The 24060-nt window shown below is 46.2% G+C and overlaps 1 protein-coding gene across 2 annotated transcripts; it reads left to right on the top strand.

Moving 5' to 3' along the window:
- The first annotated feature begins 206 nt into the window (after nucleotides 1–206).
- pik3r2 (phosphoinositide-3-kinase, regulatory subunit 2 (beta)) lies at nucleotides 207–23849 on the top strand. 2 transcript variants are annotated; one of them, XM_011616582.2, is made up of 16 exons: nucleotides 207–474; nucleotides 5624–6453; nucleotides 13257–13349; nucleotides 14367–14441; nucleotides 14560–14712; nucleotides 15269–15479; nucleotides 15558–15643; nucleotides 15714–15816; nucleotides 15972–16070; nucleotides 16162–16342; nucleotides 16433–16552; nucleotides 16627–16769; nucleotides 16857–17033; nucleotides 17114–17185; nucleotides 17324–17494; nucleotides 17622–23849. In XM_011616582.2, the coding sequence occupies exons 2-16, from the start codon at nucleotides 6135–6137 to the stop codon at nucleotides 17827–17829; spliced, it is 2211 nt and encodes a 736-aa protein (XP_011614884.1). In that variant the 5' UTR covers nucleotides 207–474; nucleotides 5624–6134; the 3' UTR covers nucleotides 17830–23849. The 2 variants fall into 2 exon arrangements, with proteins under 2 accessions (XP_011614884.1, XP_011614885.1); XM_011616583.2 differs by lacking the exon at nucleotides 207–474 and adding an exon at nucleotides 4035–4188.
- Nucleotides 23850–24060: the final 211 nt, after the last annotated feature.

The raw sequence follows: 24060 nt of genomic DNA, 5'->3' as shown, positions 1-24060 counted from the left end.
AAATGCTAACTCTTCAAAGCTGATCTTTTTTATAGACAGATATTTTTTTTTATTATTAAGACGTTGTTGAATAAAGTGGGAAGGAAACAAACTCCGTTTAAGCTTGTCGGATTCACGTTCCACTTCGGCCATTCGGTGACCCCCGCCGAGGCCCGTTCGGCCTTTTCCGCCCAGCTTCGTCAGTTTCCGCCGTCTTCATATTAGTTCCCACGCACTCTCCCTCCCTGCGCCGTGCTGAGCTGGAAAATGGCTGTGTAGGAGAGCAGGGAGTCATGCACCGCAGAATAAAGAAAGAGCGACAGAAAGAAGGCGAAGCAGCAAGTGAAAACAGGGTTCGTTAGGAGTTGGATGCACGTCGAGAGAGCCGCCGTCTGTGTGCGCGACAGGACGGGGACTTTTTCTAAGACTTTGGAGGGTTTAAAGCGCCACAGCTCTGCGGGGAAAAAAGTGAGAAGAGGGAAGAAATATCCGCGGGTGAGTTTTTCCAAGTTATTGCACATTTCCAGTACAGCCAGGCAGCGGCCACTGTACTGGAAAATGGTGGAGCGCTGCAAGTGTGGTCGGCTCACGCAACTGGGCTGCTGACTTGTGGCCCACTTTTAAAGTTTCACGCAAGATTTCTTTGTCTGTTTTTTTTGTAGTTTAATGTCATTTGCTGCTCCGGGGGTGGCAGAAATCTCTGGTTCATGCAGCATTTTGCTGGTCGCCAGTTGACGTGTTATCCAACATAGTCTGACGTTAGAATTCTCACTTTTTATGTTGTGTTCCGATTGATTACGGGTACTTTGACAGACTTTAATGTAGCTTTTTATGTATCATGTAAACCCGAGGGACTAACCTCTAAGCTGCAATGATTTTGAGCGTTAATAACCGTGTAAATGCAGCGTAAGACAAAATCTAAAAAAAAAAAACCCTTGTGAAATGATGCAAACTTTGCGCTGTTGTGCGCATAATCGCGCTGCTTTACATTAAACTGGAACTTTTGCTGACTGCAGCCCGTGTGAGGCCTAACATGTAATGTCCTGACATGTTGTGTGAACCAAACTCCTGATTTGTTGGTTTCACGGAAGCCAGTGTGGACTTTTGGTACTTTTTGCGAGGGCAAAAAAAGCACTCATTTGGTTGGAAGCATAGAAATTTAAGAGATAGCGCAGGGTTCTGCAGCCAGATGTCAGGCCGGACACGTTATCAAGGTGATGCATGACTTGTGTTTGTGTTTTTGTCCTTTTAAAACGACTGATTGCTCCAAATGGTTTTCGGCGCTGGCCTGAGCCCTCTGAAGGAATCTCAGATGGTGTGGATAAAATGGCAGCTTACTTCAAATTCCAGCAGATGCAGTACAGCTGTGGTTATTTTTGTTAAATGTCCTTCAGCTGAGGGGACCCACTTAAACTGGAGTTATGTGATCAAAATAGCATCAGAATACAGCTTTAAGGGTGGATTTTAGATGTGACTGTGTTGCAATCGCTGCAAAATATATGATACATCTGAAAACCCCTTTTTTAAAAATAAAAAAAACAGGTTATGTTAGATTCTGACGGGAAGACTATTCAGATGATTCATGATTCTGTAGTGCCGGAATGCTATGTAATTAAACTGAAAGTCAAATAATTTAATTGACATATTTAATTATGTGATTGTGTGAAAACATGAATTATATTATCAGTTAAACCAGTTTCTTTAATCTGTCCATGTCACAAAGTTCATGTTTATCATTGTTTTATCTTGAAAGCCTTGGATTATGTGGCTAAAATGCCTATTCTGATTTATTTTTGGCCTCATGGTCACAACACATCCATTCCTTTGCTTACTGGAAAATGAAATAAGTGCTCAAACAGGCAGAACATGCAAATATTTCCAGTTAATTCCACCTTTTTATTGGAATGGAGCCATAATTATTGCCAAATGTGGGTTATTTTTATTTATTTATTCATTTTTTCTCAAACTGCACTTGTCAAGGTGAAACAAGTGGTTTACCAACCACACACAAAGTGCTAACTACACAGGAAAAAAGGGATCGTGGCGTTTCCAACTTGCAGAGTTTGCAGGTTTCAGACCAGACTTTCAGCACCGACACGTTGGCGTAGGCCCCAGATTGAATCATCCAAAGGGAAGAACTGGCTGCCTGTTACATCTTATGATAAATACGGCCCTCTTCTACCGTGGAGCGCTGCAGTTTATTCGATTTACTTATTTATTTATTTATTTAGGAACAGAGTCCCCTCAGTGCCTCGTAATCGCCGTGGCAGCTGTTCCGTTTTAGCCGATCGAGCCTTTTGGGCTTCATTAAGGACGGTTAGAATTTGGGTTTACTCGGCTTTAATCATAAAATGCACCCCCCCAAAAGGAAAACAGGTTGGGGGGAAAGTCCTGACAAGTGCGAGTGTTGTTGGCTTGTCCTCCCGGCCTGTGGCGCAGGAGATTTTTCACCTCCATGTGGACGGTTGGCCCCGGGCCAGGGTGCATGCGTGGTGTCTCCGAACGGAGCCGACACATGCACAAACATAAAGGCTTTAGCTGTGCGTGCATGTAAACATCAGCCAGAGAACCTGGGAGATGATGCCAAAATTGGAAATCAGCTTTATTTTGAAATAAAAGGAAGAAATTCTGGAGATTTTTATGTTTTTACAGTAAAATCTGACCGTCTCACAGCCTCAGAAACAACTCACCCTGGAGAATTAAACCCCATTCTAGATGAGTCCAAAAGATCAAAGCAATAGTTTCTTGTAAATCAAAGCCACATTTGTTAATATTTTTCTGTTAGACTGCAACGCTGACGTTAAGGCCTATGACTGTAAATGTTAAGAGCATCTCTGTGAAATTGAAAGATTAATTTTAAGGATAATGTGTGTTCCAGGCTGCTATCAAGACTTGAGAGGGCAATAAAAAAGACAAAGAACTGAGTTGTTTTCAGAAACAGAGGTATTGGAAGTGCAGTGAGACCAAAAGAGAACACATAAATAAATAAATATGGAATGTCAGTGTTAAAGCTTGCAGGCTCATTTGCCGTTTAATGTTGCGCAGGCATATATTTGTATTTATTTATCCCCAGCCTGGCGCTGCTGCTGTTTTCTAAAAGCGAGAGTATCTGTTTCTCCTCTCCTGCTGACATCCATCCTCCTTTCAAATCCTCTCCTTTCGCCTGATTGCACAACTTCGGCGTGACTCGCCTCGTCCCGTCCAATCAGACGCTTTCGGTGTTTCCATGTTGCCGTTCATCATTATCCCGCGGCCGCTCCATTTTCCTTAAGTCGCCACTTCGGAGGTGACGAGCAGATGCTCCCGCCGCAAAGGCGGGAATTGTCAAGCGCGTAGAGAGAGGTGCAGTAGTCGGAGTGGGACTTTTGATGGCTGCCTGGATACATTTTCTAATATTAGAACATTTCCTTGATTTGTCCGGCGTCTGTGGTGACTCCTGAGCACATGGCCTGAGCTGCAGCCAATCAGAGCGCAGGCTTTGCTTTCCCTCTCTCTAGCAACAGTGAGTTGCTCGCTGCCTATTCATTAATTATTTCCCTGTGGTCTCTCTCTGCCGTTTGGACTTGGCTGATAGCAAAGTGCTGCTCCTCTTCCTCTCACTCTCCTTTTGCCCTCTTTTCTGTTGCTCTCTGCTCTGGCTGAATGGGAAAAGTCTTAAAGAGAGGGGGGGGGGGGGGGAGAGAAGGATGGATCCAGTGACGCCGAGCTGTTCCGCTGCCGCAGCTCAACTCTGAGCTGCAACAACACTCCCAGACCAGGTCCGGAGCAGAGATGAAGCCTTTCTCGTCCTCCTCCACTTTTCTGGCTCTGGAACTCTATCACACAAAAGGATTACTTGGGCGCCGCGCGCCGCACGTCCCCTCGCTTCATCTCGGGCACATTTTTGGCGCTCCTCCTCGGCACCGTTGCGACTATAAACACTCAAAAACATGGCAACTGCCAAAACAACTGGACTTTTTCGCTGGCTGTGGATGAGGAGGGGGGGTGTCGGAAGCAAGTCTAGTGTTTGGGGGGGATGAGGAGCAGGTGGAGAGAGGAGGGAGGGGGTTTAGGGTAGGGGGAGGTTTGGTGGTGTGAGGATTGCGGACTGTGGTTGGGTATGCCAGTGCCACGTGTCTTGCCTGGCACCTCTTGCTTCTCGACTGGAAGGATGTTGTGGATGGAGAGTCTGGCTGAGCCCGTCCGGCTTCTCTCTCAACCAAACGTGGGGTGAGTGCCGCTACGCCGCATCCCGTCGGCGATAAAACTCCTTTTTCTTTTTAGGTGACGCTTTTTTTTCTCTTTCTTTAACCGTCGGAGGCTTTTTTTTAAACCGAACTACAATCGCTTGGAGAGAAAAAAGAGGAAAAAAAAAAAACGCTAAGGAGGTAGCATAATCCAGACTAACATTTGAAAGCGTGCACGCTGGCGTTCGTGGGCCCGAACCCGAGGTTTCGGCTAATTTTTTAACCTCACCTAGTTTTACCAAAGCGTCCGGTAAGGTATCGTTCTAAACATTGCACAGTAATGAGCGTTTTGGAAGCGATTACACAACATCGGGCCTTGCAGACCCGGGCCTGTGGTTTTTGCGGATCCGAACAGTTCGGGAAGTCGCCCGGAATATTACCCGCGTTGCAGAAGCCCCAAACTTCCATCCACCCCTCTGTCCCTTTCATCCTTCCCGTCCACCTGCTTCATCTCCTCAGTCACATCTTTTCATCCCGTCCAGAGAGGGTAACACCAACATTGTCCTTGGTTGGAGACCACAGATGTCGTGCTTAATCTGGAAACCCTAATCTCTCTCTCCTCCTTTCTCCCTGTCTCATCTCTCAGCAGAGTTGCCATTTTGAATTTGTTCTAGCTTTTTCCTCTTTTGGTTTCGCTGCATCACCCAAATATTATATGGCCAAAGCGAGACCCCTTTTTCTCAACACTCGTAATCTGTTAGTTGTAATCCCTGTAAATTAGGATATTTCTAATCAAGGTGCTGCTGGATTTGAGTCAGATGGTCTTTCTAGAACCTTCGATTATGATAAAATCTCCTCTCTGGTAATAATTAGCTATTTACGGACAGATTTTTTTTTTCTTGCAATGCTGTCAATCACAGAATAATCGAGATTACGGAGCAATAAATATAATCATCGCTGATTGTTCAGTTATTCAGTCATCGATTTTCTGTTGTTTTGGAAGCTTTGGGTGGCTTCAGTTGGGAAGTGACCTCATCTGGAACTCTAGGTACAGCATGATTTACCTGGTTGCTTTCATTTTTTGGAGGAACCGTTTCGTTCCCATTTGCGTAGATTATTCAGTTTCTCCTCCATTTGTTGCATTTTTTTGGGGGGGGTTCGGGTCATTTCGGGAAAAGGTTTTCTGGGTCCTGCTAATTGTGCATGTTGCTCAGTTTAAAGAGGAGATTGTTTCGAATGTCAGTCAATGCGGACGTGGATGGCCCAACGGGCCGGTCGGGCCATGACGCAGCAACATCACCCGATCTCACCGTCCTAACGGGGGATTAGACGACTGCGCGGAAGTGCCACAGCACCACATTCAGACATGGCTTCTTTACGTGTCATCGCACTCACTGCACATACGTGGCGCGATCCTTATGAGGCCAATTTGTGGATTTATTTTTAAAATCTTTTTTCTTTTCCCTTCATCATTGTAGGTCATCACATGTCAGTCCAGACTAGGTAGGAGCCTGAGACCACCAAAGAGGACCTACTTAAATTGAAGCACCGACGGGCCCTTTGACTGGCGAAAATCGTTTTTCGGCTGCTCCAACAACACCCTACCAGCAGGCTTCCAGCGCTCGAAGGAGCATGTTGCCAACGCTCTCCCTCTGCTCCATCATCTGGCTCAACCGGGGCTTCAAGTTGCGAAAAGTGCACCAGTCGAGCAACACTGGCCAGGTCTAAAATAAAGCGGCGGACGTGAGAGCGGCACAACCTTATCGACTTTTCAAAATGCTGCTCAGCTTCGGGTGACTTCTCCCTCCCTCCCTTCTCTCCCATCTCCCTCAACCACCATACCCACGCCAACATTTTACTGTCTGATCAGCCTTTTTTTGGGGGGGGGTTTGAGAATTTCTATACCGCCGAAACCCTCTTGGTGCAGCCGAGCTTTCGAAGCTGAGTCTTCTCTCCAGCGGCCATTTTGAGTCTTACCCTCCTAACAAAATGGCGGTGGAAGGTTTCCAGTACGTCGCCCTTCATTCATTTACGAAGGACCAAGAGGAGGACTTGGATCTGCAGCCCGGAGATCTTTTGACAGTCAGCAAGGCATCCCTCCTGTCCATGGACAACTACAGCGAAGGTTGCGAGGAGCAGCCGGAGCACCTCGGCTGGCTCCTCGGGTACAACGAGCGCACCAAGCAAAGGGGCGACTTCCCCGGCACGTATGTGAAGTTCGTGGGCTCGATGAAGATGGCGCTGCCATCCATTCAGCCCAGGTCCCAGCGCCCCCTGCCTGCTGCACCTCGGCCAGACTCATCTCAAGGTAGGATTTTTTTTTTTTTTTTTTTTTCTCCGTGAGAAAGATTCTTTTAAATTCTGCTTCAATTGAAATGAACATCTGAATTTTACTGCTATTGTGTTAGTTGTAAACAATTAGAATATCTAATAGTGAGTGATATTTTATGTATTTATTCACCGTCGTTACAATTTTGTGTGTGCACATTCAGCAAATAAACTAAAGCAATTTTGGTGCGCCAATGTAGTGTCTGTTTACTTTATTGAACAACCGACACTCAAAATGGCGTCAAAAAATAGACGTGTTTACAGCAGAATCCGAATTTCCCCTTCTGTTTATAACACAGGACAGACACATGCAGATGTTCTTCATCTACCACAGGCACGCTGGACACTTCACAGCACCAGCAAAGTCGCTTTTAAAAGTAAAATTGTAAAGATGCGGCGATTTATAAAGTGCGGTTCTGTGCGCCCAGCTGTATAAACCAGTAATTGGTTGTTGGAGTTGGGTTCTCACATATGGCCGTGACCCGAGAGTGACCCTTTAATCTGTACTTAAAGCACGTCACAAGCCTAACCCCTCTGGAAGAACAGCTAACAAAACTCTCTGCTGAATAATAAATGGATAATCCATCTACTTACTGGACTCCTGTACTGGTCTGGCATGGATTCAGCCCGTCTGTGTGGTCCCCTTTACATTCAGCAGTATTCCCTCTGCCGTCCAAGCAGCACCAGTTTATCTCCACAGAAATATTCTCACCATTTTAGTTCAGAATTTACGGTGACGTGATTCTGGACCGCGGTCAAGAGGAGCCACAGATGTGGTGTGAGAGGTTTTTAATGTGGCCAAATCTGTGGATCTCTTTGGAAATCCCTTGGGACAGTCATGTAATCTGTATTATCGCCTTTAGTTGCTGCCAAATCTAAGAGGGGGCACAAATATTTAGCAATTTAAAAAAAAAAAAAAAAAAAAAAAAATTGTCTTTACCATTTTAACATCTTCAACCTGACTTGGGGAAAATCAGCAGGCAATCTATGTCTGCAGCGGCTTCTAGTCTGAAATTGGACTTGGCTCACACGATTCATTTCCACCCTAAACCTATTTAAACAATTGGAAAAGGAATCTTGTTTTGCTTCTTTTTTTTTTTAAACCCACTTTGATTTGTTACCAGAATTTTTCCAAAGTCACTCTCCACTGTCTCTTCATTCCTATTCCTTTGCTTCACTGGTAATTTATTTCTTCCTTGCATGATACGCCAGAGAAAATTGCACATTGAGCCAAAATAGATAACCAAAAGATTTTATAACATTTGGCATACAAAACCAAGAAATTCTCTCTGTCACTAGTTGTACACTCGGTTATTCTGCTGCTTTTTTTATGTGACATTTTGAATAAGTCCTGCGCTGAGAACATAAGCTGTGAACTCTGAATTACCTCTGCTCGAGCCAATTGGCCATTCATCACGTATAACAAAGTACACTTGGCCTCATTTAAATTCACTCTTTCAGATTCATTTATCTGCGTTCTTTCCTGGAAAAGTCCCCAAAAACAGGAAATGTCAGCGCTGTGGCAGAATAAAATCGTACCAAACGAAAGCCTTGATGTACCCAAAGCACTAAAAGAGGGTTGTAAAGAATGTGCACGGGCAGGTGAGGACAACGGTGTCCTTTCGGTTTGATGGACGGTGAGACCAACCAGATAGGCAGCGGGCCTTTGTGTGGGTGATGTGGAGCGACAGAGGCAGAAGAAGTAAAACTCTGGGGGGGGGGGGGGGGGGGGGGGGGGGGCTGAATGTCGTGGCTGAATGTTGGACACTTTGGCTCGGCACCAAAAGAGCATTGTGGATTAGAATCGCTTACGTCTACATTTTAGCAATCTTATCTTCATGGCCCCCAGACGTCACGTGAATGGAGCTCTTGTGGGCGTGGACCATTTATTCGCTGGGATCGTAACATTTGGCTCCGCCTTAAATATGCGGCTGATGTTTAAACGATTCTCAGCAGGCAGCGTAGTGGCAGCGTTGGCCTCCGCTCACTGATGTCTGCCCAGTTTCGCGACCAAAGCGTGACTCCAAGTGTTCACGGGACTTTCTTTATCTCTTACCCTGATTAAGGACACCGAATATCCAATTTGCTCGATCAATTGTCAGTTGGAAAACTATCCCATGCTGGTCACATCCTTATAATCAGGAGATTTCTCCAGAGTTGCTGCATTCGCTGTGATAAAGGCGACGAATTTACGTTTGTGGTCAAAACTGGTACTGCAGCCATGGTCAAAATACTAATGGGTGTATTTGAAACGTCCGTGCCACCATTAGGTAGCGTTAAAGGAGCTAAACTTTGCTGAATCTAACTCGTTCCTAAGAAAATCAGCAGGTCATCATCAGGTGTGCGTCTTCAGACACCATGAACACGACTGCTTCCTTTAAATACATCTCTTACATACGGCTTCATTAAATGTGGCATTAGAGCATCTGTTTAGGCCTTTTTGGGTTGTTTATTTTTGCTCCGTTTGACCTTCCCCCAATCCACATTAACCATTCCTCAGAACGGGTTTTATTTGTGGGGCGGTTTTCAAAAAGACTCGAGACAAATAGAGAGAGAAAGGATGATTCACGCCACAGATATGAAGCGACAAATGTTGTCGGGCTTGAAGCTCGAATACATCCACAAACCCAAGGAGCTTTTCTCTTTCTCTCCTCTCCCTGGCCTCACTTTAACTGCCTGCTGAAGTGAACCATGGCTTGGCATTTTTGCAAACTCCTCCCTCCCCCCTCCTCTCGCATTTCTCGCCACTTTTCCTCGTCTCTCCTCCCTTTTTTTGCAGCCTCTCTCGCGTACACATCTGATACTGTCTCTGGACGGCCATAAACCATGTTCGCAGCGCCAGTTCTCAGAAAGGAGAGGCCTCGGCTCGCTCTCGGTTCCCTGCGCCTTACCAGGAAAACCCTTTCAAAGAACACAGGGTGGGGGCTCCGGCGGGGACGGGACAGTAGAGAAAGTGAATGGAGAAAGATGTGAAGAGGCTGGAAAAGGGAGGGAAATGGAGGCAGCGTTCGAGGCTGAAGCGCTCTCAAACACCAGCTGTGTTTGATTTCTCCCCTCACTTTTGTACTTTCTCCCAGAGTTCCGCGTAGGTTTTGTATTTTCTGGAGCGCGTTCACAGCTGTAAACGAGAGCTTATTTAGGCGCCAAGTTGTTTTTATAAATGATTAACAGCCCCGGCGCACCAGAAATCCACTGGACTGCAGTTTGCAGGGTTTCTTAAAAGCAGGACTGAAATGCAAACAGGGTCTGTTCATTTCTGCAGGAGCCCAAGATGAAACCCTTCAAAGTTCCCGAGTCATGATTGTTGGCGCTTTTATTGTGGAGTCTGCTTGTTTGACTCACTGCTTTTGTGCTGTTGCCTTTTACTCCCCCCCAAACCCCGCTTCTAGCTTGATACAAAATAAGCAGAAACAACAGAAGTAACGATCAAAGTAAAAAAGGATCCTTGGCATTTGATCTTTTAATGATCAAGGAATTTTGATTCATGGCAACATACCTGTGTTACATCTAAGTTCCGTTGTATTACAACAGCCCCGTGTGCCTCTGGTATTGATTAGCTTCAAACAGGCTCTCATCATAGTTCACCCCCCCGAATGAGACGTAGACCAAGAATTGTTATTATTATCCTTCGATCAACGTCAGGAACAATACGAGTTCTTTGCCGCTGCGCAGCTTTGAGGCGCGTTGGGACGGGACAGGACGGCGTGGCGGGGACGCATTGCTGCGATGCAGCGAGGACACGCAGCAGTGAAACATGACCGGCGGCAAACACACTGTTACACGCCCGGTGTGATCCAGACGCCAACTGGCCTTGTCACCACCCCACATGGTTGGAGTAGCTGGGATGGTTCAGAAATGTTCTGCATATTTAAAAAAAAACTAAAAACAAAATGGTTAAAGAAGTTTTGGCCTCACTGAGCCGCAGGTGTGTGTGAGACCTTTAGCTGAGACAACGGGCACCGGGAAGCATCTGTGAGTTAAGCAGATGAAAGGTGGAGCTTTTCTGCCAGGAAATTAGAACTGCGCCGTTTATTTAACGCCACGCTCCACGACGGTGGCTGCCATTTTGTGTCCCCCGCACCTCATGTATCCTCACGTGCAACGTCGCGCGGTCAGTTTTCGCACAGCTGCGGAGAGACTCGCGTGCATTGAAATTCAGTAGCGTGCACGTACGGCCGACCCGGGACAGAATATTCTCTGTTCACGACCTGCCATATTTTTTTAAATGCTCAGTCTGCGCGCTAACGCTACAAAACTACAGGTTGAAATGGTTTTGAACTGGGAACTCTCTCCTTTCCCTCTCCCCGTTCCCTCTCCCCGTTCCCTCTCTCCGTTCCCTCTCTCCGTCCTTCAGCGGGGAAACCGAGTCTGGCACGAAGCGCGGGGAGAGATTACATAAGCGTACTGATCTGGATGATATATTTTTTCGCTCCATCCAGGCTACTTCCAGCTGCTGGCCGGGCTGATCAACAGTCGTGCAGCAATCAGCAACATTCGTCTCTGTTCCAGTTCCAGTTGGGATCATTCATGCGTGACCTCAGCTTGCTTATTTTGATCATATTTATTTTTGATTAAGAACCACTGCAGGCAGAGTCACGCAAACTCGTCTGTTCAGCTTGAAACGATTCCAAGAAGAAAAGAAAATAGCCAAACAGCCTCGATGGGTACAAAACACGCCAGGCGTCACCTGGTTACCTGTGCAGATGCAAGAGTGCCAAACCGTGCTCACTGGCATGTAATGATCTCCTCGCAGGGCATGTCCAGTCACATGCCGGCGTCCCAGTATGCAGCCAAGGAAGTGCCTCTAATTGAAGTCGCTCTTGCTCTTGTTTCCCCATATTAATTCTCAACAACCTGAGATGATTCTAAAGGGGAAAAAGCAACTGAGATATCAGGTGTCATCTGTCATCAGACTAATTTAGTCACACGTGTTCACTTTTGTAATCTCTCTCAAATGTGGGGATTGAGCTAATGCTCTCCTAGCAACAGTTTTTATCCCGCCGACCGCTGCTGCCTGTGGGAGACGGCGAGGCCCACGGGTGTACAAGCATCCATCACGTTCACATCTTTGAGTTGGGCTGTGGCTGCAAATTTGTCAGTACAGAAAAATCTTTGTTTCTCCTCTTTAAGGATGAAAGGTGAAATAAACAGAGATGAGGACATTTGGGCCTATTTTTCCACCCTAATCGGAATATTTATAGCTTAAAATATTTTCCGTTTCATTTAACTCGAGCTGTTTTTGCGTAGAACCGCACGTCCATGTGAATTCCAGGAAGACTGCCTCCTTTCTGTCCTGCACTAAATTACCTGTGCACGCTCTGAAGCATTAGCACCATTATTATCAATTATCTCGCTCAGTTACTCCCGAACTGTTTCTGCAGAAGCAAATGTAAAAGTTTGCCAAATGCCTAAAATTGCGTCCGCGCTTTCGAACGTGGACCTCGTGCGGGCGAATGAATCGTGAGAAAGCGCTTGCGAAATGACATAATTACACCGATTTGTCACCGATCGAGTAAACTACAAAGTTAAACAAACCGCGGCGAATAAACTTTTGGAATAAAGAGAAAAAACCTCTTTTTTTAGTTGTGAAACTGCAAATATTCCTCTCAGAAAAGCCTTTTTTGGCTTTTTTTCATTGGGAATCACAACTGTGTGAATGCTGTCTGGCACCTTTTTTTTTTTTTTCCAAAAAAGAAAGAAACGCTAAGATGTGGGGGCGGCCAGCCAAACTGACCAACGGGGATAAAGACGAGACGGCGAGGGGGAGGAGAGAAAAAAAGACGAGTAAAATAAAACTTGGGTGAGAGAAAGAAAAGCAACCAGAGAGAAAGTCCGGCGAGAGCAAAAATGCATTTGAGCAAAGGACACCGAGGGTGAGAGACATCAAGAGAAACAGAGAACAAGAACGGGGGGGGGGGCGGAATGTGCTGATGCGGCGTTTCTTGTCTGAACTCCCCAAATTAATAATCAGCAGTGGTTTAGTCACGCCGTGCCAGGAACAGGAGCCTGCTGCCAAGCCCCGGCCAAGCCGGGCCCTCCCTGCTACCGTTGTTACCCCCATCCCTCACACCCCGACCCCCCTCACCAGCTCCAGGCCAGCTCCGGGGGCCGAGCGGGAGCCGCCGCTCGCCTGCCTGTTTCGGGCCGAGTCTGGCACGCCGCCACGGGGCTTTTGCTTGTTCAGGAGTTTTGATTAAACCCTTTATTGTGCTCCACTCACGCAAAGAGCTAAGGCGAAACACCGAGCGGGACGGAGCGGAGGGGAGGAGAGCGCGCGAGAGGGGAGAAAAGAAAAGAGAAGGGGGAGAAAAGGAGAGGGAATGTCGGCTCTCCCCCCTCTTTGCTTTCTCCTTTGCTCTTTCTCAAGCGCTGAAAAGATGTTTGATTTGGTCTGTGGGGAGTCGTGAAGTAGATTGTTTTTTGGGTTTTTTTGCCCACTATCTGCAGACTATTTTTTCCTCCGCTTTCTCTCCCCCTGAAGTTGTTTTCCAACCACCTCCTCTCAATCACTCCGCCTCTTGCGCGACATTTCCCAATCCCATGGCGGCCGCCGCGTTTCCCCCCCCCCAACAGGTGTGCCTCTTGTAAAACGGACACCGATCTCCACCCTACGGTGTTTTACGGTGTTGCTGGTGGATTTAGTGCATACTTGGATTATTCATGCTCGCCGTCTCCAACTGCTTCTTGTTAACTGTGCCAGTGGCCTTTGAGTGTGTGTGTGTGTGGGGGGGGGGGGGGTGCTCTGCGCCAGAAGCGTAACAGTGATTTGCGTTGTTGTTTCAGCTGTTTCTATGCCGGACCTGAGCGAGCAGTTCACACCACCAGAGACGGCCCCCCTGGCCCTCGTCAGCCTGATCCAAGCCATAGAGAAAAGAGGTACGTCTTTGTCACCAGTCAGCGCTTTCCCCCGCTGCACGTCTGGCCCTCATCTTCCCACCATCTGCCTGTCGCTGTCACGCCAGCGCTGGAAAGTGTAGACGTATGGGCATGTGGGTCCAGCCAGGCACTCGCACAGATGCATCCTGGCTCCTTTTTTTTTAATTTCAGGCAGAGTTGGAAGCATGTAAAACACCTTTTTGATGTTATGGCTTTGATTTGAATAAGCTCTTCTCAGGAAAGATCCGTGTAATAAGCATCTGTTTATCACATCACATGATAATAATCCCTTTTTGAACTTTTTATTAAGAATATTTCTGTAAATATTGAGGCGGGCCTCATTTTTGGAGAATAACTCTAAATTCAAAGTGAAAAAAAAACTTAAATTAAATTTTTGTTCATAGGAGGGGAAACTAGTGTCATCAGTTAAATGTAAAGACTTTTTTGTATATATTTTCTTTTACAATATTTGTGTAATAGTTTTGGTTTAACTGACTTATAGGCTGCTCAGTTGTGCAGATGAATCTAGCAGCTTGTGTAAATCTGCATCAACCAATGACAGTAAAGAAATTCCAATACCACGAGAGCTTTGAACTCATTGAAAAATGTCTTTATTGTTCCCACTTTTCATTAACCTGGCATGAACCTAACCAGCAGCGCCAGAGGGGTCTGCTTTAAATAATGGCTCGCTCCAGTTTTAGATTTAATGTTGCGTATCGCTGAAATAATCCAGCAAGGAATCTGGAACGTGTGTCTTCTTTTCCCCTTCCAACGGTGTCCGTGCATGAGATATTTGGCTGCATGATTGAGTGTCATCTGTGTCAGCATTGTAATATTTCTCTTTCTGGGAGGTGCATGCGGCAACGGTAAGAATTCAGTTTCAGAACGGGGGAATGGTTCTTTCACAGCCTGTTGAGGACGCGTCCGTGGTGCCAAATTGATTCAGTTCTGCAGTGATATTGATTATCAGCTGGTAAACGAGTGTGTCTGTGCTCAAACGCTGTTTCCGTCTCCCAGGTCTGGAGTCCAAGGCCTTGTACAGGACAGCAGATTCTTCAGCTTCTGATGTCCCAATATACAGCCTGTTGGCCGGTGAGTTTGGATTCGGCTGTAGATTCCGAGATGGAGGAGGTGTTTCCCGAACCGTGTCCCGGTTCTTTACATCTTTTTCTATTCTTTGACTGATTTTGTAACTGCTTTGGGGTTCCAGAGAGCGACCTTGGGCAGAAAGACGTGGGCTTCCTGTCTGAGTGTGTCCTGCGGTACTTGAAGGACATCCCATCACCGCTCATTCCCGCTTGTATCTACCCCCAACTTCAAACTGCAGTCACTCTGAAGCAGCAGGCCCTGAATCAGGCAGCAGGTATGAGCAAATGTGCTTTTTTAAGGATCATTAGCATGCATGTTAATGTATAACAGCACAAGCTGGACATTGGCTCTAATTGATGCTTCACCCGCATGAATAATTTGGCTGTTTCATTCTTTAATGAGCTTATAAAATCTACAAATCTTGGCACTTTTAGGAAAATGAAAATAAAAGCATAATTAATGTCTTTTTTCATTTATTTTGATAAAAGAAAACAAAGATTCAAATGTAGGGAAGAGCATGAGGACAAACAGAAGTTAGAAAGGCACCTTCCTGTCCTGCGGGAGTTGTAATTTAGGTAAAAGTCGTGCAGGCAGCTTTTTATGTAGCAGATCGAGGTCACTTGCGTGTCAGCATTGGGAAAACAGCGGTCTGTCAGGAGAGGATGAAGTCACTGAAATATGCCAGAAATGCTCCATCTTGTTCTTCTCCGCACAAAGAACAGTGTGATTTTCACTTTAACACTGGAGTCCTTTACTGGCGCAGGCGTCCACACGTTTTCACTTTGTGTTAGCGCCGCAAGAGATTTGAACCGTCCGAACGCCCTTTCCAGATGGCGCTCTGGGTGAAGGCCAGGACAGAGAGGTGAGCCTGGTTATTGAGAACGCCACCACCGTACCTCTGCATCACCGGCTCACCCTGCAGTATCTCCTCACCCACCTGGCCAAGGTGACCCAGGCGCAGGCCAGCAACAGCCTGGACGCACAAACACTGGGGCAGATATTCGGCCCCCTGCTGATACGGACCAGCGCATCGACCCACTGGTGCAGGAAAATCTACTCTTCAAATATCCCAAATGAGTAGAATCAGCCCTGACTTGGAATGGTTCCTTTTTCTTGCAGGACGTCTTTGGATGAGGATTTTGCTGGACTCGTTGTGGAGAAGCTGCTGAAGGAGAGAACAACCGAGCGCGACATCACTCCTCCAGGTACTGTCCAATCAGAGCACCAAGAGCCGCGGCGCCTCTGCTTTGAAGTGATTGTAATTTGTCTCTTCAGTTCTCCCAGCAAAGCCAGCCAAGTCCAAAGTGGCGCCGTCAGCCATGACCGACACGAGCAGCCTGCTGACTGATGCTGAGTGGTATTGGGGAGAAATCTCCAGGTAGGTCGCTGCAGGACATCCGTCATCGGGAAATTTGGCTTTAGAGTTGGAGCTTCGTGATTGGGATTATTGTTTTTCTTGACGCTGGTCATTTTTTCCCAGTATTTTCTTTGTGGAAATTATAATCGTGCCAAATAACCTCACTGTATTTGCAGAGAGGAAGTGAACGAAAAGCTGCGAGACACTCCTGACGGCACCTTCCTGGTCCGAGATGCCTCCAGTAAACTGGAGGGCGAGTACACCCTCACTCTCAGGTAGAGCAACCTTCTTCATTTTAATTATATCAAGTCAGAAAAAAGAGTGATTGCCAGTGCTAATTTTAGTCTTCTTTGTCGCCCTCTACAGGAAAGGAGGGAATAACAAGCTAATAAAGATCTACCACAGAGAGGCGAGGTACGGCTTCTCCGAGCCTCTTACCTTTCTCACCGTGGTGGAGCTCATCAATCACTATCGCCACGAGTCCCTGGCTCAGTACAACGCCAAACTGGACACCAAGCTCCTGTACCCAGTTTCCAAATACCAGCAGGTTGGTAGCTGATTCACCACAAGGGTTCTCCTGTCTGTTCTTCCACTGTTTGTGCGCCCCTTGATCTTATCTTCATTCTGCACTGCTCAGTTGGTGAAGGAGAACAGCATCGAGGAGGTGGGGGAGCAGCTGAAGGTTTACCACGAACAGTATCAGGAGAAGAGCCGGGAGTACGACTGTCTGTACGAGGAATACACACGCACCTCACAGGTTAGACTTGGGTTCAGCGGTCTGACGTTGTCCGTGCGACCACGCGTCAATCTGAACGTCTGTTGTTGGTGCAGGAGCTGCAGATGAAGCGCACAGCCATCGAGGCCTTCAACGAGACCATTAAGATCTTTGAGGAGCAGTGTGAGACCCAGGAGCGCTACAGCAGAGAGTCTTTGGAGCGATTCCAACGGGAAGGCAACGAGAAGGAGATCCAAAAGTAAACGGATGCTTCCGCCTCTTTGTTTCCTTTCGCCCCTTTGAAGACGAAATTTCAGAGCCCGCCTTTGTCATCCCGCCACCTTAGGATCCAGAGCAACTCTGAGCGCCTGAAGTCGCGCGTGAAAGAGATCCACGACAGCAAGAGAAAGCTGGAGCAGGACCTGAGACAGCAGGTGTCAGATAACAGAGAGATCGACAAGAAGATGAACAGCCTCAAGCCGGATCTCATGCAGCTGCGCAAAATCAGAGAACAGTACTTGATGTGAGGGGGGACGTGGAACTTGGATGGGGGAGACCGAGTTTACGTGGCGTTTCAACCTGTGCTGCTCTGTTTTTTGGCAGATGGCTAACTCAGAAGGGGACGAGGCAGAAGAAGATCAACGAATGGCTGGGAATAAAGAACGAAGCTGATGAGTAAGTATTTGAGGTGAAAAGCTCAGCGGCTCGGCCCGTGATTACCGGTCCGCCACCTGTAATTTAGGGAGTGGCTGGAGCTCGGTGTTTTGTTAATAGCGTGATTGCACGTCTCCTGCTTTAATTGTGTTTAATCAGCTCCTACTCGCTGGAGGAGGACGAGGGCTCGCCCCACCACGACGAGAGCACCTGGTACGTGGGCGACATCAAGCGCAGCCACGCCGAGGAACTGCTGCGGGGCAAATGCGACGGGACCTTCCTCATTCGCGAGAGTCAGACGCAGAAAGGCTCCTACGCCTGTTCCGTGGTGTGAGTTTTGGTTTCACATCTCATTCGAGGGGGGAAGTTGTGGAACATTCTGGGTACTTTTCTAGAAGCAGGTGCAGATCTGCCTTTCATGCATCCATAAGACTCTTGCGTGTCCTTTTTTTTACAGTGTGGACGGCGACGCCAAGCACTGCGTCGTCTACAAGACGGTCACAGGTTATGGATTCGCGGAGCCCTACAACCTTTACTCATCCCTCAAAGATCTAGTGCTCCACTACAAAAACGTCTCCTTGGTCCAACACAACGACCACCTGAATGTAACTCTGGCCCACCCTGTCCTGGCCCGCTCTCAGAACCAGAACCAGCACCCCAGATGAATGACCCCCTTCCCCCCCGGCAGACTACGGCACCGACCAGGGTGGGGGCGCTTATGTTTCACTGTCATGTGTTGGAGTGACCTCCGAACAATCCTCATTCCTCTCATAAGAAAAATAGATTCAGCAGCTTCACGTTGAAATTTGTGTTTTTTGCTGGAGGCTGGTACTAGATTTACCTGATCCAGCAAGAAGGAGCAGCCCATGCTGTCTGCAGGGCTTCAAAATAAGCACACTTCCACCCATAACGAAACACTGTACAGTTAATCAGGAGAGACTCTGCAGCATTAGAATAAACCAAGTGTGGGACGGAGAAAACATGTTCGGTACAGGGAAAAAAAACTATCCATGTGTTTTTAAACGACATAATAAGCACACAGTGATGATTGTCAAACGTGGAGAGGCGCTGATGTGGGAGTTGAGGGGGAAAAGGAAATTTACAGGAGGCACGTATTTTTATTATTTTTTGTGCCTTGAAGACGTACAAAAACGCTGACAGACAAAGGCCCAATCTGTCGTCCCGAGACCGCCTGCAAACTCTCCGGCGACAAAAGCCCGAGCTGTCATCCACTGAAAGGACTGGTTCGGCTCGCTTCACACCCGAAGGCGGCTGAGAAAACTGCGGACGAGGGAGGGGAGGGGGCGATGTTTGTGTATTGTCACTGGATGTGGACGGCGGCGTGGGGAGGGACTTAAGACTGAAGCTTGATTAAGTGCCATAGTAATAGCTTTGAACGACCGCGAGGCTGTGTCACTGGGGCGTGTCCAGGCAGACGGGAGAGGAAGGAGCAGCTGTTGACATAGACAAAGCTATAGCTTTAAAAGATGCACACACATATATTTTTAACCTTTGGCTTTTGGCTGTCTCTCCGGGGGCTTCTGCCTGAATCGTCGAGTAATTACTGGATTACAGGCGGGTAACGCGCGGTACATATATGCTATCTATCGTCACACCATATTGATGAGGTACGTTGATAAATGCAGTTCCACCCGCTTCAGGTTTCCCTCTAACGCGTGGAAAGTCTCCTGCATCAAGCATCTCTTTGTCTCTAACGTTCTCCTCTCTCTTCATCTTCTCTACTGTAGCACCTGTAGCCATCGACTTAAGGTATAACTGTTAGCGCTCCTCCCGCGTGTCTTCTTTCTGTGTTCTCAAGACACTCGCAGAGCGACAATGTATATGATTATTGTAATTTTGGTACTGTATTTGCCTTGTCTCTGTTTAGATTAGACTGTTTTAGCAGTGATGGCGTCTTTACGGATGTTAATTGTTTTAATTTTAGCGCAGGTCTTCCTGCTTCCTGACGTTCTTAGACTGTTGATCATCATTTTATCACAGGCTTGATTCACAGAGCTGTTGAACATTGATGTAGAAAACAAACAGAACCGGTCACTTAGCTCACACACAGTATATTCGATACAGCGTATCGAGTTTAATGTCGGCGTATTTGCGACACACAGTCAGCCAAATGAAGGAGGCTTTTTTTTCATGTAGCAAGATAAAAGAAATACGTTTTTGCCATATAGCATGGCCTGTTTGGTCTGAGAGATTATCTACAGCATGCACGGAGTCATTTAAATTGTTTTTGTTCTTTATTTCACCTGCCGGGGAGTTTTTGCAGTACGAAACACAGTACGATACGGTGTAGTAGAACACTATGCACAGCTTGGTTTTATGTGTATATTGCATTTAATATTATGCACCATCCTCAGATCATTTCCCTCCGTTGACCTCGGGGATTAATCTCTCTTTTATGTCCAAAAAATGAAAGCGCGGGCTTTGATTCCAGAGGCGCCACAACACGACACCTCGTCTTAACTCTATTCGACTGGGTGAGCAGAGCCGAACGACTCACATTTCTATTGGGCGTGTAAAAAGCCAGCGAGGTTTAAAGTTGTGGCGAAAGTGGCCCGAAAATCTCATCAACTTTCAGTGAATCACCTGCATTTGCGTAGCTTCTCTATAGCGACCCGCTGCAGGTTGTTGGTTCTTTTGTGTTGTTTTTTTTTTTCCACTGCATGCATGTTTTGGTTGTCCTGCCACCAGGTGCAAAACCAATGTGTTCTGCTTCCAGGAGAGGTTGAACATTGTTTAGTTAAAGGAGTTGTGCATGGAGCCGTCACTAAACTGGTACCGACATTAGTAATAGTATTAATCTTCGCCCTACTTACGTGAGAATAACATGTAAATATCACAACAGTAATCTACTAATTCCGTAAAAACTGACTGGTTGGGGGGGAAAGGAGGAATTTTGCTATAGAATAGCAACAAACCACTCCCGTTTCACGCGATCACACGACCCAAAAAGTCTATTTCAGGTAGGAGGAGTCAGCTGAACTTAATTTTGCACAGTTCTTGGCACGTAGAAGATCCCAAGAATTACAGGAGAGCAGATGGCGGCGCTTCTGCGCATGAGGGCTATTAAAACGCGCGCGCGAGGAAGATTAGAAGTGCCTTCAGTCGTCGCCGCAAGCTCGTCTTCTCAGCGTGGTCAGCGGGGAGGGGGCGCCGCTCTGCTGGATGGTGCCGCCGACGCCATAGGTCGCGCCCCATTTATTGATCGGATAAATGAGCGTAGTTGTGTGTATGTGTGATTTAGAGCAAATCTGAGCATGTTGTAGATGATAGATTGACAGATTTTAGTTGTTACATCTCCAGTTGTTACATGTTTCTTCTTCTATGGTGGGGGCTGTACGGTAGCTCGGTGCTCACTCTCTTCCTCTCTCTCGCTCTGCACCAGAGCTTTTGATTTCTTTCTCCCTTCCTCTCTTTTATTGGTGTTTTTTGGAATAGCGTAAAGCAGATTTGCTAGTAATGTGAACACATCCAGCCCAGTTGGAAGCTCGTTTAAAAGTTCTCAAGTTGTTGTGTTCTCTGGTCAGGATCCACCACGGACAACGTCCTCTACCCAGTTTGTTGGACCAACACTTTCATGACTGCACTTTTGTCTCCCGGACACCCACCATTGATTAACTCACAGTGAAGCTCAGCCATCAGTGCTGATGAAGATGAGGATTTTAAGCTCTTTTTCCGAACAGTATCTCCTTCCTATCCTACAGCGCGACCCTTTCTTTGTGCAGCTCTGATGTCACCTTGGTGTTCTTGACAGGTTTAACTTTTCATCAGAGTTAGTTTTACTACAAAAGCTTACAGATAGCTGCTGTCTGGTTATGCAACATGTGTCCACAGCAGAACGCTCCAATTTTTTATTTTTTTTTAAACCCAACCAAACAAAGAAAAGAGAAATAATCCACCTCAGCGAAGGATCAGATATTGCCCCACATGCTGCTGGTGGAATCTTCTGTTGTGCGTCTGTTGGAGGCATTGAGAGCGAAAAAGGCGAGACTGCGTTTGGATGCTGGCGGCAGCGTGTGGGAGAAAACGGCTTTATGTCACTTATTTGTAAACGGTCCCTGAACCGTTGGAACTATTTTTACCACGACATACGCCATATGCTGCGCAACCACAGATGTTTTATTAGCTAGATGCAGCGCAAACGAAGTAGCAGTGAAAGACGGGCAGACGTTCAGAGCGCTTTCAGCCTCCTCGTCTATGAGATATGCATTCTTGTTGATAAGAGCTTTTTGTCTACATTACAAAAATCATTTAAGGAATGAAATATTTTTCCACAGGCTTTGGTACACTGTAAATGATATTTCTTGAACTGGCCTCCACAAAGCACGCGTTTCTCGCGCCACAAAGGTCGACGCAACTACGGCGTTTGTGAAAGGTCCGCAGAACGAGAGACGCGCCAGAGAATTACTATTTTGAGATATGTACTTAAATATCTATATTTTTGGACAATGTGATTCTGATTTGGTTCTGGCTTGACACAAATCAGGGAGAGGCATTGATGAGGGCGGGTTTTTTTTGCTTTCTTTTCTTTAAAGACTTGCTCCACGACTGCATTTTAACCAGGCAGTTGCCGAAGTGCAAGCATTACCAGTTATCAGCTGCAGTGAGCTTGGGTTGGTCACCGACTGTCTTTCCCTGATTACAGTTGATCAGCGCACATCTAATCTTTCACGCATGATTATCAGGTGCATTCAGAGGATGAAGCAAGCTTATGTACATGTGTTAATATTTACAGAGCTGACTCTATATGTTGAACGCAGCCTCGGCTGCTTTGCATTTATTAAATATAAGAAAGGAGTTCTTCTGTTTTCATGAACTCAAGTATCGGTTCTGTCACCCTTTTGTCAGTCAGCACCATGAAAGACACAAAAGGCAGAGATCCACCAAAAGTTGGACACTGATCTGTTTTGCAGAGTGAGTCATCTTACCTCCGTTTTGGATCTTTGGTGTGTGTTTTTTGATGGAATTAAACACACGTGTAGAGGGGGAATCTTTAAAAAGGTACAAGATGATGGAGCAATATATGTTCACTCCTTTACACAGATTTAAGTACATGGAACAATGATGGCATTAGAAAGTGTTCTCTTATGGTGCCTGAGTATAACTTTGGTTTTCTTTCTTTTGCGTGCGCAGTTGTTTTTTTGGGGGGGGTTTGTCGTTTTTAAGTTGCAAGCGTCGTCTGTCCGGTCGTCGGTTTGTTTATATCAATGAAAACGTTTCATAAAGAGCCTATAAAGAAAAAATAAGCTAGCTTGGAGTTGTTTTTTTTTCATCAATACAGAAAAAAAAGAAAAAAGAAATGCAAATGTTTACATGATGTAATTAACCAAATAGTAAATATGTGTTTGAGAATTGATCTGTCTGTCCCTCCAAGTGGCTGTGATGGATTCAGTTCTGTTTCATTACTTCCTGTCATTTTACACTTGAAAATCTTATGAGTGCTTGTTCTGTTTTCTATGTTTCTGATGGTTTTTTTAAACTTAGGAGAACAGTGCTCCCTCGGTTTCAAAAAATAATAAGATGAAATATTTTTCCATAGCATACAGGTATTTAGCGGTCTCTCTCTTCACCTGTCGACTACTTCACCTTAGACTGAGCCTTGTACTCGCAGGACTAAATCCTAATCTGAGACTCTGTTGCTTCTTTTGCTGTTAGATCATGTATAGATTTAGTAGAAATCAGTGTGTGTCTGCTCTTTAATTCAGTTCAAAGACATTGTTGGGGAGGTAAAGTCCCGTAGACGGTAAAAACATGCCACTTGGGTCATTTGCTTGAGCACAGTTTTAGTACAAAAAAAAAATGGGAATTCAGGAATATCAAGAGGCAACTTTTTTCTTGGTTTTTGCACTACAATGCAAATGATGCTGAACTGAAAAGCTGATTCAGGTGCTTTGTTGGTTGGTTAACTCAATTTTAAGACCAAAATGTATCCACTGTATTCTCAGCTTTTGTGTGATTTGCATTTAAAATGATGACGTTGACAACTGCACTTTCATTTCTCCTTTTTTCCTCACCCCCTTCATTCTCCTCCACGTCATCAACGCTCAGATTTGCCGTTTGTTTGATTACTCTGACAAATTCTCCTGTGACTTTGGTCAATGTGTAGTGAAGTTGTCCCTGGAGGAGGCGAGGGAGAGGTGACGCATCAGGTGGGCGGATTGAAAATGTTAAAACTGGAGCAACATCTTGAAATGTGGACAGAACTTTTAAATGCCACCATTATTGACAATGTAACCGTCTCTTTTGCTCCGTTGTGTCTGCCTGGAGCGTCACTGCCTCCACGCCCCTAAAAGACGTTAGTTTTGGTCTTTTTCTTGTTCTTTTACACAAAAAGAATGGAAACACAGTCAGATAAAGCTACTCTACAAGTGCAATTGAACTCAGAGGGAGCACTGTTGTTGCAGCCAATAGCCCCCTGCTGGTTGAGGAGTGCCCGGCCCCCCTATGCACGGACAACGGTTACTCTTTTTTTTTTTTCCCTTTCTCTCCACTCATGTTATTCGCCTTCTGTTGGTCTTGATCCAGACGCAACGTTATTCTTTCACTCTTGTGTACCGCTTGCTTCAGAGTTGTGTTTGTCCACAGACAGGTACTCTTTCCTCTGTACGGTTCTTTCTTTAGGCTGATGCAATGAGTTTAAAAAGACAATAAAAGAGATCTAAAATGACGTTTGTGACCCAGTGTTGCTTTATTTTCTTCCATTCCATGTTAACGCCCAGCTATCCTTACTCATGGTTTAATGGGAGAGGGAATATACAATGGGACCTCTACTTACGGAATTAATTGGTTCCGGAAGTTGTTTTGTAACCTGAATATTACGTAAGTAGAGACGTGTTTTCCATGTAAATGCCCTAATCCGTTCCAAGCCCCCAGAAATT

Source organism: Takifugu rubripes, chromosome 22 (genome assembly GCF_901000725.2).
Source record: "Takifugu rubripes chromosome 22, fTakRub1.2, whole genome shotgun sequence".
Taxonomy (NCBI): domain Eukaryota; kingdom Metazoa; phylum Chordata; class Actinopteri; order Tetraodontiformes; family Tetraodontidae; genus Takifugu; species Takifugu rubripes.
Note: the sequence above shows the minus strand (reverse complement) of the source record. Positions and strands in the feature narration are given on the sequence as shown.

Excerpts from the sequence above, each read along its gene's own strand:
- pik3r2 (XM_011616582.2), top strand. The coding sequence starts at position 6,135 with ATGGCGGTGGAAGGTTTCCAGTACGTCGCCCTTCATTCATTTACGAAG. Across the intron at positions 6,454-13,256 it reads TCGGCCAGACTCATCTCAAG|CTGTTTCTATGCCGGACCTG; the intron begins GTAGGATTTTTT and ends TTGTTGTTTCAG. Across the intron at positions 16,553-16,626 it reads AATACACACGCACCTCACAG|GAGCTGCAGATGAAGCGCAC; the intron begins GTTAGACTTGGG and ends TTGTTGGTGCAG.